The sequence below is a fragment of the Poecilia latipinna genome, unplaced genomic scaffold, assembly GCF_001443285.1.
Source record: "Poecilia latipinna isolate Pla-1442-1.1 unplaced genomic scaffold, P_latipinna-1.0 Scaffold390, whole genome shotgun sequence".
Classification (NCBI taxonomy): Eukaryota; Metazoa; Chordata; class Actinopteri; order Cyprinodontiformes; family Poeciliidae; genus Poecilia; species Poecilia latipinna.
The window spans coordinates 69,682-89,793 of NW_015113006.1; the positions used below are offsets into that span (position 1 = coordinate 69,682).

General features: G+C 37.5%; 2 protein-coding genes across 4 annotated transcripts in view; one reads left to right on the forward strand and one right to left on the reverse strand.

The window, feature by feature from the left end:
- The window catches only part of LOC106950291 (general transcription factor IIF subunit 2-like), a 59,676-nt gene that overhangs the window by 18,400 nt on the left and 21,164 nt on the right, over positions 1-20,112 (reverse strand). The gene's annotated exons all lie outside the window — the stretch shown is intronic.
- kctd4 (potassium channel tetramerization domain containing 4) lies at positions 6,788-7,752 on the forward strand. Its single transcript, XM_015037043.1, has one exon. It carries the CDS (start codon positions 6,963-6,965, stop codon positions 7,737-7,739), a length of 777 nt encoding a protein of 258 aa, XP_014892529.1. The 5' UTR covers positions 6,788-6,962; the 3' UTR covers positions 7,740-7,752.

Consider the following 20,112-nt stretch of genomic DNA (forward strand, 5'->3'; position numbering starts at 1 on the left):
TAAGTTATTGACAGAAAATGGCTGGTTGTTTTCTTAACCCTTGTGTTTAGAAATGGGGTCCAACCGACCCCACACACGTAAAACCTGTATCACTTTCCACAGTCCTCTACGTTTGCCTCAGGTCTCGCCAAGGCTGTTTTTAGAAGCAGTTCAGACCCAAATGGAAACAGAATAGTGCAATATGTGAATTTAGCATAATGGATCTTTTTTTAAATAAACGACTAACCACTTCTTCTCCTACATGTTTTCTAATCTAATCAACTGCAGCTGTTTGAGCTAAATGAATAATAATTTTTTTAATCAACTTTCCCACATGTAGAATTGGTACGAAGTGATCTTTGTCAATAAAACATTTTAAAACTGACCCATTGGTTTCAGATTTAAGTTGTTTAGATGCCATTTCTTCCTGTTGATTTTAAGACACATTTAGCAATCTCACATCAAAGACATGATTATGTTAAATAAAGATAAACCCTGATGTTAAAGTGGACGAAAGTGTGAGCAGTCCTGCCACATTTAAGATCGCTTAATCCTTGTTAAATGGCGTTTTAACTAAAACCCGGAGGTGTGAGAATCCTGGTCAAATGGCGTTTTGACTAAAATCTGTAAATTCCGTCCTGTCAGGCGACGTGGCCTGGATAATACCCGTGTTAAACGGACGGCGGAGTCCGGCGACGACAGGCGCTTAACAAAAGTATGTTTCAAAAATCTCTTTCCCTTTCTTATTGTTTATTCAATGTCACATGCTGTTCTTATTTTTTTCTTTAATTATGTAAAGCACCTGGAAATGCCTTGCTGCTGAAATGTGCTATACAAATAAAATTTGATTGATTGATTGATTGATTGATTAAATGTCAATGCATTAAAGTCACTAAATGTCGAGGAAAATGGTATTTCTTTCAAGGCAAAATGGCATAAACACATTTCTCAGAATCCAAGTTTATAGGGAAACATGTACTTGTCCTTTAATTCAGTTTGCAGAAATATGTGACAGTAATCTCTTAGGTGGTTTTTGGTATTTAGGTCTGGGAAAATCTCTCGGAAACTGATGTTTCCTGCGTGAAATATTCTTTCAGCATCCATCCCCTGTTCTTTGGATCACTATCCCGCTGAAAGATTCACTTCTTCAGATCTTTCATCGAGTAAAATTCCTCCACATTCGTCTCTGAGGCATGCACACATTTTCAGCTCTTCGCTTGGCGTTGACGTCCCTTTGAAATCTGAACAGCTGATTATCGTTTACCATACCTTTTGACGAGTTAATGATGCTACTGCTATAAAAAGCCACTGCTGTGCACATAATGGCTGCAGCTCCGGGCTTATTGGAGAAATTAGACTAATACAACTAAATTAAATAGCTGCTCTATAAATAACTGTGTCCATGCGCATTCTGTTCTATAATTATTGAGATTCATGCAAGATTATGAATGCAGCCACAGTTCTTCGCATTAAAGCCGATTATTCATAAGGTATCTCATCTTAATGAACATTATTCTTGAGACGACACTTGATTTCACACTTTATAATTAAAATACAAGGTAAATTGATCTTATGACAGATATATTGACAACACGGAAGCAATAAAGGAGGGGTCACATTGATTGGATCTCCAAATATAATTTTCCATTAGCGCTCATCCCTTCCGAGCCCAGAGGCTGATTCATTAAGAAAATATAATGATTCCCCTTGTTAACTTTGTAGTGATTTGCCGACCTTTGTAGCCGCATTGAGCCCACTCATTTTGATTTTAAACGAGGAAAAAAGCAGCATCCATATGCCACAAAGTAACCTTTGATGCGCGGCTAATGAAGAGGGAGCTGGTGGGCTGTTTACATACTGCTACTGATTCAGGTCACCACTGTTTCATCTTGATTTAAAAAATAACAGTAAATGTTCAGAACATGATTCAATGTAAAAATTGAACAGACGAGTTCTGTTGCCCTTTTTCTAGTATAAATAGCACGCTTTACTCAAACACTAAAGTGACACAACCTTTCATTTCTGTATCTATATTTACTTTTTCAGTGATATTTGCCGTCCTTTTTCCATTACCTGAACTAGGGACCAGTAACCTATGGGTAGTGAGCTCAGTATCTCTCCAGTTCACTCGTATTTCCAGAGCGATGAGTGAAAATATCTGCAGAATATATATTTGACTTTATTTATAACGGAAGCCAAAAATGTCAAGTTGAAAGTAAAACTTTTTGTATTTTTCTTTTTAATTATATTTTTACTTGTTCAACTATAACCTAAGCTCACAATACTTTAATAAAATAAGAAAACCAGTAAGACATCTCTAGACAAGGGACTTATGAATCATTTTAGATTTGAAACTTAAAAAAGGTCCCACAAGTTTGTCAGATTAAAAAACAACAACAAACTATACAGTTAATTTTTCAAGTTGAAATTTTCTAGATATTTTTTTGTCTTTTCAGAAACGTGAACAGAATATGGCAAACTCTTGTTTTATTTTGCAAAGTGTAGTTTGAATTTCAGTAAAAGTCACCGGATGTTTGTTATCCCTTTTCCTTTTAGAATAAATTAAATTCAAAGCAAAAACCTGGATGAATACTTTGTGTGTGTTCAAAAAACAAAAGAAAACTACCCAGTCGTTTTTTGGCAGTAAGTTAATGCTTTTTGGTGTCTGAAATAAAAGCCATTTCAAAAACCTCCCAACTGTTAAGTCACATTCCACTGGAACTGCGCCGTTACCTAGCAACCCCAGCCAAGCCCAGCCCGTTACCTAGCAACCCAAACGGAACTCCAGAAGGTTTGGTAAGTTAGTTTTACTTTTGTGTGCTTTGAACAATGGCAAACTGCTATCAGAAACTACTGGTACATTCTTGTGGGACGTACAGTTGTGTAACCGCGCATATGTTAGCAGGAATTTTACCTATGAGTTAACATTGACTTGGGGGTCACGGTGAGCAGCAGCTTATTTGGATTTAAAGTGACTAAAACAACTAATTCTGAAAGGAGTTCAAAAAAGCAGAACTGAACAGAATAAAATCCCATTATACAAGAATGACTGTGTAAAAAATGTAATGAACATGTTTTGTACAGCCCATAAACATGTCCTAACCTATTCAAGAAATGGTCACCTTTAAAAATCTGGATTAACGTCAAACTTTTGCACCTACTTGTTGTTTTGAAAACACCCAAAGGGATGAAATTAATTGTATTCTCATCCAGAAAAATAACATTTTAGGTAAATAATTGTGTGGTCAATACCCTCCTGTTGTGAAATTGCTTTTCCTAAGCAGCATAATTCTTGAATTTGAGCTAATGAGACAAACTGCAAAGAGCACATAGATCCCCATAATAAATGAAGGAAGAGATTGACAGCTCTGAGCTTATACAAGGCTCTATTAAAGTGGTTGCCATGCCAGCTCCACAGCAGCCAGTGACTCCATGTTAAACCACAAGCTCTTAAAGCCCTGCTATGAATAATTCACCGCTGTTAACAGCAGAGGAGAGTCCTCGCTAATAGCATTTTGGGAAATTTGATATCCAGCAAGAACAACAACAACCAGGAAGAACTCGGCGTTAATTCCATTATTCCAGGAAAACTGAAACAATAATCCTCCTGAATGAAACGGTTTTAATCAACAGGAGGAAGGAACCAGGTCTAGCCTCCCACAACCCGACCCTCGTTTGCAATTCCAATCGTGTGTTGTTGAGGATGACACAACTAATCACCCACCATTAGAAAATCACAGCGGCTATTAAGAGAGCCGTCTCTCTGGGAGCTCAAACCTGTAACCTGGAGCAATTCATGCAGGATGTGTTTAAATTTAGTGCTTCTGCTCAAGTGAATCTCCGGACTTTAATTTGTAACGGCAGCTCTGGGGGGGGCAAAAGTGGCTCAAACCTGTTGGATCAGTGGATCACACCTGTTACTCTGATTCACTCGATGTTTGGAGAAAGAAAATCCATAAATATTCCTTCATTTCGCTCTACCCAGGGCGAGGGGGTAATTTCCCAAGCTGTGCTGGACTTCAAATGAAAATTTAATGACATACGTTTTGCTTTGATACAAGCGTCCGTTTCATGATCCTCGCCTGAAGCCATAAAACTGCCAGCGAACTGAAAATTTCTTCTGAAAATCTTCATTTCTTTTACAGGAATATAAAAGCAGAACAACATTGTTAAAATCTTGGCCACCCTAGCAAATCATTTGAGAACCATGAAAACTGGAGCTGCACAAACATATTTAACAGCAATCACCATGGCGATATCAACGTTTGGATGTTATATCTTAACCGCCATGCATGGAAACTCTGTGGATATGAAACCTGTGGCTCTCTACCCAGGGAAGCATGCAAATGGGAGCAACACAAGTTCATGGGAGGGATCTAAATATTAAAATAGTGATATTATCATGTAATTCAAGTCATAATTTAAAGAAATTTCTTAAAGTAAATGTGCCGACAACAAGCTGCTGAAAAAGTTATAAATTCTGGAATTTGAGCAAGCACGCCATTTTTTTAAACTCAGGGGAAATAAAGTAGCTTTTTTTGTAGATGATAAAGTCTACAAAATGGTGTACCATTTTTCTTTGGTGAAAAAACAGCAATAAGTTGGTCACAACATGTCTGTACACTTCAAAACACTAAATTTTACCAATTATTTTTAGTCTAGTTTCTAGTAGAAATATATTGGCACATTTCAAATAAGACAAAACTGAGTTACAAATAACTTTTCAGCAAGGAATGTGAGCTTGTTATAAGACAATAATTCCTTAAAATAGATTTTTTTTTTTAATCTATTTTGTTTAATTCCACTGTCAGATTATTTCACTTTTAACAAGAGAGCTGGTATTTTTCCATCAATTCAACTTGTGTGTACTGATATATTTGAACTGCAAACTGGACCAAATATAATGGTAGTCAGATTTTCTGTTTTTGCAGTGCACTGGAATATTTTTGCAGAACAGAGAAATTTTTAGAGTGAGATTGTAGCTTGATGAATCTTCAAAAAGTAAAACAGAAGTCAAAGCAGATAAAATTCATAGCTCAGGAAACTCAAAGGTTTCATGCATTATGTGGGATTATTCATCAACATACAGATGATAAAAAAACAAAACAATGAAAATCTTAGGACAATCAGAGTTTTAGTTCCACACACATATTTTAATCAGGAAAAGAACAATTTCAAGACATTATGTAAAAACTAAATAAATTAATGTTTCTGCTTATCAGTAACAATCAGAGACCTCCACAACATGACTGCCATTTTTAACAAGAGTAGCAGAAGCTCACCATTAATAAACTATTAGCGTGTTTTGTTATAAAGCAAAAAAATATTGTTTTACAGACTAAAAATAGTTTGTTTCAACTGTGTATACTAACATACAGCACTGTGATTTCTGCATTTTTAGCAACTTTGTTTAATTTTTTTATTGAATTACTATCTAATTCTTCACTTAATGGAAAGAAATATCCGTTATAAGAGGGATTATTGGTTAAAAATCCTGAACTCACCGTGTGGCCACTGAAGCGTGGCATCGGTACACATTGGTTGTCAGAAAGGAGTGGCTAATGACCAAAGATTCAGCGTTTCTTTGGAAATAAACCCAAACGGTGCTGCAACACAAAGCACAATACTCCACCATGTTACTTTTTTCACCTCTGAAATGAAGCACAGCCACTTCGCCAACACCAAAAACAACCTCCTGCAGGCTGCCCGTGCATTTTTTATGTTTTTGTCACAGATTTCCGCCAGTCAGAAACCAAACCCATCAAACGAGCCCACAGCGCTGCTGGACCCTCTGTGTGTTTTCTCATGTTTCATATGAAGTGTGATTTTTTACAGTTGCACTGGGAGCCTGAAACACACACATGAAATCACAGAGCGGCGGCGTGAGGCGCTCGCAGCAAAAGGCCCGTCGTCTGCAGTTCTGCTAACAAGGAGCGACCAGCCAAAACACGGACGGCCGCAACAGGCAGGAAAGGAAAAGAAAAGAAAAGGAAAGGAAAGAAAAGGAAAGAAAAGGAAAGAAAGGGGAAAAAAATATTTAGATTTTTAGCAAAACGTTTTATCAAAATTAGTTGCACAATAAAAACAGTTTAAAAACAAATATCACATCAAACTTAAAAACGAGTTGAAGGGAAAAACAGAGTAAAAAGAGAATAAAGAAAGGATAAAAAAGAAATGACGGAAGGAGGAAAAAAGAGAAAAAAGAGGGAAAGAAAAATAAGGAAAGGGAAAAAAGAGAAAAGAGAAAAAAAAGAAAAGATAGAAAAGAGAGGAAAAAGGGGAAATGGATGGATGGATGGATGGATGGATGGATGGATGGATGGATGGATGGATGGATGGATGGATGGATGGATGATTGATCCTTTATTGATTTGCAGTTGGGACTGATCATATTAATCCGTCTCCAGTTTGTCTCTTTTACTTATGCAATGCTCCAATCTCACTCCTGGCTGTCGTGGCCAGAGAAACGTGCCGAACCGGGCCGAGCCGAGCCGAGCCGGTCTGGCGTTCCCCTCAAACAGATTCAACTTCACGTAGTAATGTGTGGTAAACAGATGGATTCAGCTGCAAGGAGGGAGATTTATATTCAGACTCACAAGAAGTCTGACACTTTCACACCTCAAAAATTATAGAAGCCCCCTCTCCATCTGGTGAGCGGCGACTGTTTTTGTTTTCCTCTACCCAAAAAGATAATTTAGGACTGATGATAAGAAAGGTAGAAAGAAAAAAAGAGAGCTTCACACTTCTCTGTTATTTGTTCCCTGTTTCTCCTCCCTGAATGTGACGCCGCAGCACTCCCACTCTTAAAGAGAGACGGAGGGAAGGAGGAGCGACACACAGAGCCGCTCTGTTCTCGGCTCCCACTCCACCACTCAGCGCTCGCCCATCCACCGCCGATCCACGCCGCTCGGCAGCCGACAGCACCGTCCAGCCTGAGCGAAACCGCAGGAACAGAGCCGGAGGGGGGAGACGCCGGGCGGAGAATGGAATGGAACCTCAGAAGAATGGAGAGTGAACTGAGGCACATCAACCCGGACCTGCTGCAGCCCAGCAAGAGCTTCAAGAAGCCGTCGTCAGGCACCATCACCCTCAATGTCGGCGGCTTCCTGTACACCGCCCACCGGACCACGCTCTCCAAACACCTGGGCTCCTTCCTGGAGGAGCTGGCCAATGGGAAGAAGGCGGTGCAGCACACCGACTCCATGGGCAACCCGTTCATCGACAGGGACGGCCCCGTTTTCCGCCACGTGCTCAACTACCTGCGAACCGGGGAGCTGCAGCTGCCCGACGACTTCCGGGAGGCGGGGCTCCTGCGGCGCGAGGCGGACTTCTACCGCCTGGGCGAACTGGTGGAGGCGGTGAGCGAGTGGGAGAACCAGCGGGCCGCCCAGCGCGAACCCGCCTTCCTGGAGGTGACGGACAGCCACGAGAGGTCGCAGGGCCTGAAGGTGTACTGCAGCGACGCCGGCTTCATCGACAAGGTCAAAGGGCGGCTGGTGCAGATCTCCAAGAGCCGGCTCGACGGCTTCCCGGAGGAGTTCGTCGTGTCGTCGAACGTCATCCAGTTCCGCCACTTCATCAAGTCGGAGCCGGGCTCGCGGCTCGTCCTGAAGGAGGACAGCACCTTCGTGTGTACGCTGGACTGCCTCAAACTGGAAACGGTGATGCTGGCGCTGAAGGCGGGCTTCAAGCTGGTCACCGCGCTAGACAGCAGCAAGGGCTCAGTAGTGGCAGCAGAGGCCCTGCACTTTGTCAAATAGGAAGGAGGCAGGATAGGCAGGAAGGGGTTAACAGCCACCAGGTACTGTAGGTGTTGTTCTGTGTAATGTGGTAGAAGACTGACGGACTGAGTCGTATGTATTTACTGAACAGCAGGCATACACTGCAAAAACACGATTTAAGTTTTAAATTTATTCTGAAGGGACGATGCACATTAATTAACATTTTGGTAAATGCGCCAAAATGCTAATGAGTAACTAGTCTAGTTGAAAAGCAAAAGTTAAAATGACTTTATACAAATTTTGTCAATAAATACAAACAGTACACTGCAAAAACACAAAGTTTTAATTTAAATTTTTTAAATTTATTTGGTAGGGCGGCGATGCACATCAACGTTTTTGTAATTGAGCTAGAGTTAGCCAAAACGCTAGTTTTCCTAGAAATTTCCAAAATTAGACAAAATTCTTCTAATTTTGTCAATAAATACAAACAAAAACACTGCAAAAACAAAAAATCTTAATTTTTTTTACCTCCATTTTTTTATTTGTTGGAGACACTTTACATTAGTTAATGTTTGTTAATGCGGCTGAATTAGTCAAAACGCTGTTTTTCATCTGTTGTCCCTGGAAAATTAGTAATTTGTCTAATTAAAAACTAACAGATTGAAATTCATTTAGTCAATTAATACAAACAGTATACTGCAAATCGCAAAATATTTCCAGGTATTTTTTGTCCAGTTTCTAGTGCAAATATCTTAGTATTTAGTATAATGTTTTGAAATAAGACAAAAACATCTTACAAGTAACTTTCCAGCAAGATATAGGAGCTGGTTTTAAGGCAATAATTTCTTAATATTGATGAAAAAGTGATAGTTATATTGGCAGATTATTTCACTCCTAAACTGGGAAAAATGTCTTGTTATAAGTGAAATAATCTGCTTTTTCATCAACATTAAGAAAATATTGCCTGAAAACAAAATCATTTTTCTGTCTGTTTTTGCAGTGTAAAAAAACTAACAAGCACAGTCATTATAAAACAGTAAACAACGTAATTAAATTAAATTAATCCATCTAGATGGCAAAACAACACATGGTGGGATTAGAACTTATTGTTCCAATTGTTGACATATCTGATGCGTTATGAACCAATTCTTTAAATAAATTATAAGTAGTAAAAACTCTGTCTGATTGACAACACATTAATATTTGTGTCTAGTTTCTACTTCAAATATCTTAGATCACCCGAATAAGACAAAACTAATTGAAGAGTAACTTTTCAGCAAAAATATTAGCTTATTTCAATCAGTCAACTTTATTTTTGTACCGTTGGGTAGATTTACAGTGAGGTGAGGCACACACACAATAAAAATAAATATAACAGGATTAAAACTGTTCTATACGTCATTAGGACCAGATAAAAAAGGATAATATCAAAACTATGCTAAATTGAACTTTGGAAACTTCTGGCCACAAAAATAAAACTGATTTTATTCTGCTTAGTTTTACATTTGGAGATTGATCATCTGCATCCAGATGTTTTAAGTCATTAATTCCTTAATATTGATGGAAAAAGTATTAAAAATGAAAAAGGGTTTCATTTATAACATGGGATAAATGTCTTGCTATAAGTGAAATAATCTACCAGTGGAACTAGATTTTTTTTTGCATTAAAGTCTTATTAACTTTAATATCTTGCTGAAAAGTTACTTGTAATACAGTTTTAGTCTCATTTTAAGTGTAAACATTTATTTTCACTAAAAAGTAAGACAAAAGCAATTGGTAGTATGTTTTTGCAGTGTATACGGTCTGGTAACAGCTTCTTTTGATATGGTAATCTTAATTAAAACACTTTGGTTTTTAACTACACACTTTTTCAAACATAAGTGTGCGATATGATCCAGTTCATTTATTTGAAATAATTAAGAAAAAAAATCTACTGCTGTAAAATTTATCAATATGGGTTATAAAATTGATCATTTAATTTTGAGACAGACTTTAAGAAAAATATGATGTCCCTTTTCTGTCATTCTGGGTTTTACAGTTTTAGGTCAACAAACTGATATTAGCTGGTGAATTAGTCAGTCTCTCCAGGATGATGCAATGTTTTTTTTTATGATTATTGCAGCTAAAAATGACTGATTTTTAAGCAATTTTTTTCAAAAAGTTTACATTTATCAAGCTTTATTTTTTTTTTTGGTCTTGTCAAATAAATAAATTGCTGCACATAATATTCCCCAAAAAAAGACAAAAACGGCAAATAAAATTTTCAAGTTGAAATAGCAACATAACAAATAAAAACATTTTCCAGACGAGTTGTTAAATGCAAAAAGAAGAATTAAATATTGGTCATTGAAAGCAACATGAACACAATATAGTCAAATCTGACAGTGTCTCAAAATTATTTTTAAATGAAGAACAAGAGAGAAGAAAGTTTTTGAAACACTTTGTGAAACAGCAAGTTAAATTTTGATTGGCTAAAATTCAGCCAAGTTGCAGTGATTGGTCAGAAAAGAAGGAAAGAGAAAACGTTAAGGTGCCAGATTTGTGGAAAAGTTGCAAGTTGTGAAAATTGCACGTCTGTGCAAAGTTTGCAAATTATTAATTGCATTTCCATTAATAGTTGCTGTAGCAACTTCCTGGAGGGACTGATTGGTCTGACTATCTATTCTGATACACCGATCCAGGTCAGGCTGCTGCTCCACTCCGTGTTTTAATGACGGAAAATATTTCCAAAATCCAAGGCTGTCTTACTTGCAAGAGTTCATATGTGTTCATCATCAACAGGTGGGAGAGGGGAGCGTTTAAGCCAGGAGAAAACGGCTCTGGCGTCTCATTACAAAGACTTTAAAACGGTGTGAACACATTGAAACTTGTACCCAGCCATGCATCCTGCACAGTGGTGGCTTATAAACAAAGTTTACAGCATTTCACTTTCAAAAATTTGCAGTCTACATTTCCAGAACTCAAAATAATCCGGATAATCCGTCCTGAACAGCTTTGGATCCGTTTCTGCTAGCAAAAGCCTTCACAACCAGCCGTGATGTGCACTGTTGTGCCATTCAGCTTTTATAACGGCCTCTGTGTGAGCGCGTGTGTGTGAATGTGTGTGTGTGTGTGTGCTTCGCTGGTGTAATAGCTTGTGTTCAGTTTATTAGCTTGTCTGGAGCCTGAAGGGGGAAGACAAAGCACAGAATAAAATAAAACTTCACCGAAATGTTTAAGTGCAAAGAACTGTGATGATTGTAAGGGCTTTGAATGCAGCATGATGCATGTGCACTGAATAATCCGCGTGGTTGTCAGCGCTGTGAGCCTCTGTGAAAGCCAGTTGTCACAACTATGACTTTTAAATGTGAATATTTTACAAATAAAAATAACTATCTACAACTGTTGCCTCGACTGTCTCTGCAAAACCCAGTGCACAGTTTGTGATGTCAGAAAGTAACAAGGCTGCTTTTTGTGACAACACCGACCAACAGCGTTAAGCTGGAGCCAGAGGAGCAATATATTAATCCACTTACACAACAAAATTAGTAGACAGTGAATTAAGTGAATGCATGCACTCTAAATGATCTGCAAACGGCAAATACTAAAGACAGAGTTTGGTTTACTTTTGATTTCAGGGCAGCTCTTCATTCAGACCCTCTCCTATTGAGTCCCGAGTCCCGAATCGGAGGCAGGTCCCGACTCAGAGGTCTGTCCCGACTCGGAGGCAGGTCCCGACTCAGAGGTCTGTCCCGACTCGGAGGCAGGTCCCGACTCAGAGGTCTGTCCCGACTCGGAGGCAGGTCCCGACTCAGAGGTCTGTCCCGACTCGGAGGCAGGTCCCGACTCGGAGGTCTGTCCCGACTCGGAGGCAGGTCCAGACTCGGACGCCGGTTCCGAGTCAGCGTCCATTCCCGAGTCAGAGTTAAGTTCCGAGTCAGAGTCCGGTTCCGTGTCAGAGTCCGGTTCCGTGTCAGAGTCCGGTTCCGTGTCATAGTCCGGTTCCGTGTCATAGTCCGGTTCCGTGTCATAGTCCGGTTCCGTGTCATAGTCCAGTGTCGAGTCATAGTCCAGTGTCGAGTCATAGTCCAGTGTCGAGTCATAGTCCAGTGTCGAGTCATAGTCCTGTTCTGTCATAGTCCAGTGTCGAGTCATAGTCCTGTTCTGTCATAGTTCAGTGTCGAGTCATAGACCAGTGTCGAGTCATAGACCAGTGTCGAGTCATAGACCAGTGTCGAGTCAGTTCAGTGTCGAGGCATAGTCCAGTGTTTTTCTTCAACCACCAGGGGGCTCTTTAGCAGGAAGTGAATCATTGGAAGTCAAAATTGGAAATCAAAGAAGAACGCGCTAATTTTCATTTAGAACAAGCACATGCTAGCAGCAGGCACGACGGAGAAATGTTTTCAAACTCATATGATGCAGCTTCTAAGTTGAGTATTGATCTGGCACTACAGGAGGGAAATAGAGCTGCTGCACGTAAACTCGCCGTGAACAAAACCGGATTTGGAGACGGAAAACTGCATCTCCAAATCGTAGGAAGAGTAGCAACACTTCATAATAAAAATACTTCAGTACAGTGTTGCAAAAATTCACCCAGGCCAGTTTTCACAAAAACTTTGAAGTAAATGTAGCTTGTTAACACCCAATAAACTAATTGTCAATTACCAGTAGTCATCATTATTTCTCTTTCAATTCGGTCAAACATGTCGTATTAACATCAGCCTTATAGTTTTATTTCCACCTTCACATCACCTGCAGTAAGCTGGTTGTCATCAGGAAGGCGCCTCCTTTAAACGCGAACAGATCTTGTGAACATGTTTGGCATTTCTAAAGTGGGCCAGTCTGTGAGATAAATGCTGCCCTTTTCCCTCAAGGAGGATTTCTTTTTATATCTCTGCACAGCACCCCGATGTGTGTCATCATCAGTGAAAGTAGCTACACTAACATCAAGTGGTGCAGCTAAGATTAAATCCCTTTTTAATGTTATTATTAACCAAAAGTTTAGCTTTAACTTAACCTGATGCTTATATTTATGATGTTTCTGCATCAATTTGAATATGGGGTTCAGTTGCTGGTTTACTGTTGAACTCTCCAGACCTATAGGGGGAGATGAGCACTGAAAGAGTGGCGACTGTACACAGAAAATTATTAAAGAAAAAAAAAAAAACGCAAAAAAAAAAAACACCTAACCATTTTTGGCAAAAACTTAATGGATTTTTTTGGGGTCTGGAAAGCAAGCCATTTCAAAAAGCTCCCAATTAATAAGTCACATTCCACAGGCACTACACCGTTACCTAGCAACCCCAGCCGAGTGCAGCTCTGTTACCTAGCAACTTAAGCGGAACTCTAAACTGCACACAAAATCTTACAAAGTATTTTTGGTTCAGTTTCTGTAGCAAATATCTAAGTGCACTTGAAATAAGATAAACTAACTTAAAAGTAACTTTTTAGCAAGCTAAATTATTGACTTACAACAAAAAGTTATCAATATTGATGAAAAAGTACTAGTTCCATTGGCAGATTATTGCACTTATGATATTTTTCCCATGTTATAAGTGCAATAATCTGCCATTGGAACTAGTACTTTTTCATCAATATTGATCAATTATTACAGGAAAAGCACATCAAACATAACTTTAGATCACCCAAAAACTGCTCAAATAGGTGTGAGATAACTTCAACATAAGTAACAGTAAAAAGAAAAGCTTATGTAACAAATAACATTTTTCATGTTATAATCTGCTAGTGGAACTAGTACGTTTTCATTAATATTGATAAATTATTGACTTAAAACAAGCTTCTTGCTAAGTCAGTTTTGTCTTATTTCAAGTGTACTAAGATATTTGCATTAGAAACTGGACCAAAAACACTTGGTAAGATTTTGTGTTTTACGTGCTAGAGTTCTGCTTGGGTTGCTAGGTAACACGGCTGGGCTGGGTTGGGGTTGCTAGGTAACAGGGCAAAGCCTGTGGAATGTGACTTAATAATTGGGAGGTTATTGAAACGGCTCATTTTTCGGACTATAAAAAACATTAACTTGTCACCAAAAAACAGCTAAATGTTTTTTTAAGCCCTTGCCCTGTTTTTAAAAGCAGTTCAGACCCAAATGGAAGTATGAAAATCTTGCACAAAGTGAATTTTGCATAATATGTCACCTTTAAAGATGTTGGTTGTGACCCTTTGGAAAAAAAAAAAGTTCAGCGGGTTTGAATACTTTTGCCTTGCACCTTTTACCAGTGGTTGGTATATTTAAAGTCCTGTAAGATGTAAAACCACACAGGAAAGCGAGTCAGAGCAGCAATCAAGCACTCAGGAATATTTAACAACATTAAGCACCTCTATTTCCAACGTTACTATGGTTACATGTCAATTAAGAGCAAGACCACCAATGGAAAAGGTTTGGCTTCGGCGCCCTGACTGAGTAAACACTTTAACCAAAACATTTGCAGTTGAAAGCAATGGCATGATGCCAATAACTTTAACAGTTTCTCATTTTAAAGGAAGAAAAAACTTTAAGTTCAGTCAGTTTAAGCTAAAAATACGAATAGAAAAACGTTCACCCAACAGAAACTCCAACCATTATTTATTTATAGATATTTACAGGACAGACAGCAGGGATAACAACAACCGCTTTCAGCCGGTTACATAAAACTCCTCATGACACTAAATGTCATTATGTAAAATTCAAATAACTCCCTTTTAAACACTCAACATACTCCATGAAAAGCACGACCTCAACACCAACTTTATAAAAAAAAAACCCACTGTGCTGTAAAGAAGTATTTGCTCCCTTACAGTGCAGATTCAGTTTGGTCTAAAATCAGTTTTAGAATGAACTGATTTAAAGGAAACAGAAACACAAAATAACTGCAAAAATGATCTATGATCATATATTAAAAAAGAAAAATTATCCAAATTCAACCTATAGAAAAATAATTACCTCCAAGTCAGGGGAGTCCAAACTTTTGGCAAAAAACAGAAAGTTGAAATTACTAAGGCGCCCATATTTGTTTATCCAACCAATTTGTTTTTAATGTTTTTTAACAATTCAATAATAAATTAATGGAATATTTTAATCAAACAAATGTTTTCTTTTTGTCTTAATAAAACGCAAAAACAACCAGTTTTCTAATTTGAGGATTTTTTCCTTCAGTTTATTTAGTAGAAAATCTTTTAGCTTTCATTTTTCCCAGCAACCAAAATGAGAGCTAGCTTCCAATTTAATTTAATTTAATGTATTTGATTAAGACAGTGCATATAAATGAACATTAACACAATTAGCAAAACAGCACAATAGCTAAATTTCATTATTTGTCCTAAGACAACAGATAACAAAAACCCTTCGACTAACCAAGTTTAATAGAAGAATTAATTTGCTTTACTGGATGTTTACAGCCCTACTTATTATGTAGCTAAAATTAAAAGTAAACATGGCTGTTACAAGAAAAATACTGTAACACTTTCTATTATGAAAGAATTAAATATGTCAGTGAAATTATCCTGGTCAATTTAAAAAAACAAAAAACAAAAGAAGCATATTTGAAGGCCAAATTTGTAGTGAAATTGTTCAAAGGGCCACAAATGGCCCCTGGGCCATGCTTTGGACATCCTCGCTCTAGAGTTTTCTAGTGGTTGAGTTTTGTCAACTCTTCCAGAAAGCTCACAGGACATCAGTAGATTTTAAATTGTTCACTTGTTCTGCAGCAAAGCACTCTGGGTACAGATTAAATGTAATTTGCTGCGCCACATCACAGGCAGACAACAAGAGGACAGGAAATGCAGCTTCTGCAGCCATTTCAAATTAAGAACATGGATATAATTTAGTTCAATTCTTAACAGTTGATGAAAAAAACTTCAACAATTAAGTTGAACTTAACTTATGTTAGAACGCTAAATGAGACATTAGCGTTGCTGTTTGCGCGTTGCTGATGAACCTGATAAAACCGAACGAAAAAAAGTTAATAACTGAAGGGCAGTTATATTTTATACAAGGCGAGTTTCATTGGGTTCGATGTTTTCCTTTAACATCAACTGCATTTTCCTAATTACACTGCAAAAACACACAATCTTACCAGAAAATCTAGTGATTTACTTTTTAAATCAATATTAAGACTTAAAACAGGCATCTATATCTTGCTAAAATATTACTTGTAAGATAGTTTCATCTTATTTCAAATGCACTACAAATTAAACAAAAATACTTGGTAAGAGTTTGTATTTTTCTGTTTTTCTCTTAAAATTTTTTATGATTTAAAAGAGAGAAGTGAAAAGCGAATATATAAAAATCTGTTTCTGTGTGTACATTAGAGTAGAGAAAAAGCTCCAGCTGAATATTTGTTGAATAAAAGCCGCAGCTCAGGCGTCTACGCCACAGCAAATGAGGAAAACAAGTCTAGTCTGGCTTATTCTCAAACAATGTGTAGCAAGGATGTGTCATGATCCATTTATGGAAGGCCTGTGGGAGTGAAAACCTTTAAATTTATTTTTCCCTGAGCTTTGAAAAGGACTAATCTCCTTTCCTCCACTTGAAGGAGAAAAAAAAACCTTTATGAAAGAAGTTACATTTCTTCTCGCTGCCTATTTGAACTTTTTAATTGCAGAGCTTATCCCTGTGGGGAGTAGAAATCCGCTGGCTTGAAATGAACAGCATCCCTCATTTTTACCGCTAACTGTGCTTTCTCTGAAACCAGCTCTGTCCTTTATGACTCCCACTTTCATCAGGTGAAACAAATGCACAATTCACTCTGCAATAACACGACGACAAAGCAAAACGCTCACAAAATACATCAAGATACGAAGAAAGATAAAAGCCCCTGGCGGGAAACTGTCACCAACATCCGACCTGTTGAATCTTTTATGACAGTGACTGATTTCCTTATTAGCAGCGCCTCATCGGAGGCAGCCAAACGGGCTGATAAGGGCAGCACAAACCCACGCCGCTCTCGACAATCCTGCTCCGATCTTTCCACCTGTTGCCAGGCAAACGGCTCGTCCTTATCGCATGGCTTCAGCCGCGTGGCATCGCTGAGCCAGAAAATGACTAACAGCGCCCCGATTCTTATCCGTCGTCTCCAAAAAAGCAGCAGCTCTGACGGAGGAGCAGAGGTGAGATGATGAAGATGAGGGGGAAGAAATGCCAGGCTGCTAACTTTAACTTTGAGAATCAGACAGCAGAAAAAGACCAATTAAACTGTTAAAAAAAGTCAAAAAAAGACACAAAACTAAAAACTATATAAACATGGATAGGAGGGCTGGATGATATGGCTTAGGAATTAAATACTTAATATTTTTCATACCAGATCCAATTTTATTTTTCTAAAAAAAAAAAATTTAAAAAGTGGCTTTTATTTCAATCATCCTTTTTTAAAAGAGGTGTTAATATGTGTTTTCCATTCACAAAGTGCCATTTTATAACACAATCAAGTAACAATACCACCTTCAGTTGTTATAAAAATTTTGTCACATTTCAAATATCACTTAAACGAAATTTTAAATTGTTATTTAACGCCTTAAAATTGGGTGTCTGCCTCTTTAAGAAGCGCCTACGTTTTCTGAAACTCCATCTTCAGGAAGTCATTACAACATCGCTCCTCTATTAACCCTTTAACAACTTTTTTTTTAATTAATTTTTCACTGAGAATTTAATGAGCTCAGTAGTTCCACCAGGTGTTTGCTAATTGCTGCTGGCTAGTCTGTAGGAGCTGAGCAGGGGAGAGCTGCTCTGTGAGGCAGAAGCTTGGAAACTGCAGCGCTGAGGAGGAGCTGCGCCTCGAAGGTGGAGCTAAGTCCACCCAGGCGTTTTGCACAACCGAGTGGTTGCCATGGAGACTAAAATATTTCTCAAAAAAGGCATTAAAGAATCAAAGTAACGCTCCAGGTTTGTTTCTGATGAGGGAAAAAACATTATAACATGACGTAAAGCTCATAAAAATAGATTTTAAGACTTTAATTACAAGAATATAACTATAATTAAGTCGCAATTTTACTGGAACATCTTAAAATAGGAGAAAAAAGTCATTAAAATGACTTAAAAAATAAATTTAATTTATAAAAAAAAAGATTTCTAGAGTTATCAAGATTTGGTGTAGTTTTTTTCTTTGAAATATATTTGTATAATATTTTAAAAGTCCTGCTACTGATGATAATTTGATGCTGATGTGTTAAAAGTTCAAGTATTTCTTTATCTATAAAACCGATACAAAAGTATAACTTCATAAATAGCTCAACATTCCTCAGTTTAATTTTTTTATTTTAAATGTTGAGTTTTCATAAAATTAACACTTTATACTTTATTCTTGTAATATTATGACTTTTTTCTCATTAAAAAGAAATAAAAACTCTTAGGCTGGTCCTAATATTTCATCATAGAATTAACCCAACCTCAAACTCTAAATAAATAGAATCTGTAAAACTTGCTTGTCAAACAAGATGGCTGCCTTGGACGTGCCGACCTCACTCTGAACTATGGAATCACAAGGAGTGCATTGGCGAAAAAAATCCCAATTTTCCAAAAATTAAACCTTCAAAAGCCAAAAATTGACTTGCTGCCCAACCTTAATGGATAAAAAAGAAAAAGAATAAAAATACAGACAAGAGGAGAACAAAAGACAAAGAAGGAGGTTTGAAAATAGCAGCTAGAAGTGCAGAGGCAGAACAACGAGGGCGTGAAAACAAATCAACCTGTCCTACACCTTTCTGCTGGATGTTCACCCAGAGAAAACAGAAATGTAAAGGCTGCAGCCGACAAGTGTGTGTGTGTGTAGGCATACATGTAAATGTGTGTGTTGCTCTCTCTCTCTCTCTCTATACTCGAAGCTGAAATTACAGGCTTTGCAGAGACATTGCCATTTGAAAACCATCATTTATGCTTTGAATCATATAAGAGGTAAAAATAGTTGAAGACCGACACCAGAACTCACTAAGTCTGGAACAGCACACCGAGAGACCAGGAACCAACCTGCTACTGTCTGAGCAGGAGGAAAACAGAGACATCAAGGAAGTTGACAATTATACAACCATACATCTCTGAAAAGTAGAAGTGGAGCTTCCTGCACATCCAACATAAATGTAGCAAGTGGTGTCTGAATGGTAAGTCAACAAAAAAATGAATGGTAAGTCAACAACAACAAAACACTTCATATCATATCATCATACAGCGCACACAAAAATAAGACCTGCTGTTTATTCAATGTTATATTGCGTTATTGTGTTTAATGATGTAAATCACTTTGAAATGCCTTGCTGCTGAAATGTGATATACAAATAAAATTTGATTTGATTTGACTTAATTCAAATGTGCTGGAGTTCCATTTGGGTTGCTAGGCAACAGGGCTGGGCTCTGCTGGGGTTGCCAGGTAACGGCGCAGTGTCTGTGGAATGTGGTTCGACAGTAAGTAGGATTTACAAACGGTTCGTTTTCCAGACAACATAGAACATGAACTTATTGCCAAAATAATTTGTTAATGTTATAAGTAAATAACGTTACTCATGTTTTTAAAGCAATAACCTTACTTTTGTTTTTAAAGCAATATTTTTTAAAAAAAGCAATAGTATAGCTTTTTAGTATTGCTTTAAAAAAACAATATTTTTGTTTTTTTAAAGCAATAATAAACAATATTATTGTTTTTATTAAATCCAAAATGCAAATTTTCCAAAAACAATTTTGTCTTCAATAGCGAGACCAAATTGTCTTGTCAATCTATTATGTTCTTAAAAACATCAAAACAAACTTTAGATCCTCCTGTTATTATGTCTCATCATAGTGCATGTAAAGAACTCAACTAGTCAAAAAAACGATAAATTTTTCATTACTAGTAGAAGTTTTAGTAACGAAATTAATAAAATTATGGGATTTTAAGTAAAAGACCAACAATATGTGGCGAATACATTGTGAAATGAAAGGAAAATGATGCATAATTTCATTTATTTTTGCAAATAAAAAAACAAAAAGCCCCCCTTTATCCAAGATAATGCTCTGTTTTATATTAACATGTCAATCTGGATGTTTCATATATGTTACAAACTAAACCTCCTCAAATAAAGTTTATTATTAAAAATACATCAGAAAACCGAGGATGTCATTTTCTTTCCACAAATCACACTCAGAAGATCAAAACTTCAAATAAGGGAAAGAATCAAAACTCAACCAACTCTTTTGCAACTTCACAGAAAAGATAATACCTGTCAGATGTTTTTGTAACACCCTTTGTCGCTAAAGGCCTCCTTAGCCTCTGGCAAGGTCTCATTTCGTTACCACTGGCAACGAAGCCACACATTTCCCCCATCTCTGCCCAGGCTGCACGTGTCTGCTGTGTGGGAGCGCAGCAGAAGTTGGATAAAGCTTTATTTCAGGAAGCAGAGCAGGAGATTACTTTTTCTACAGCTAAATGTTGTTCTTTTTTATTTTATGTGATCACAAACAAGCATTGAGCAG

Bases quoted from the DNA above. Each gene is read 5' to 3' on its own strand.
- kctd4 (XM_015037043.1), top strand. From the start codon at position 6,963: ATGGAATGGAACCTCAGAAGAATGGAGAGTGAACTGAGGCACATCAAC.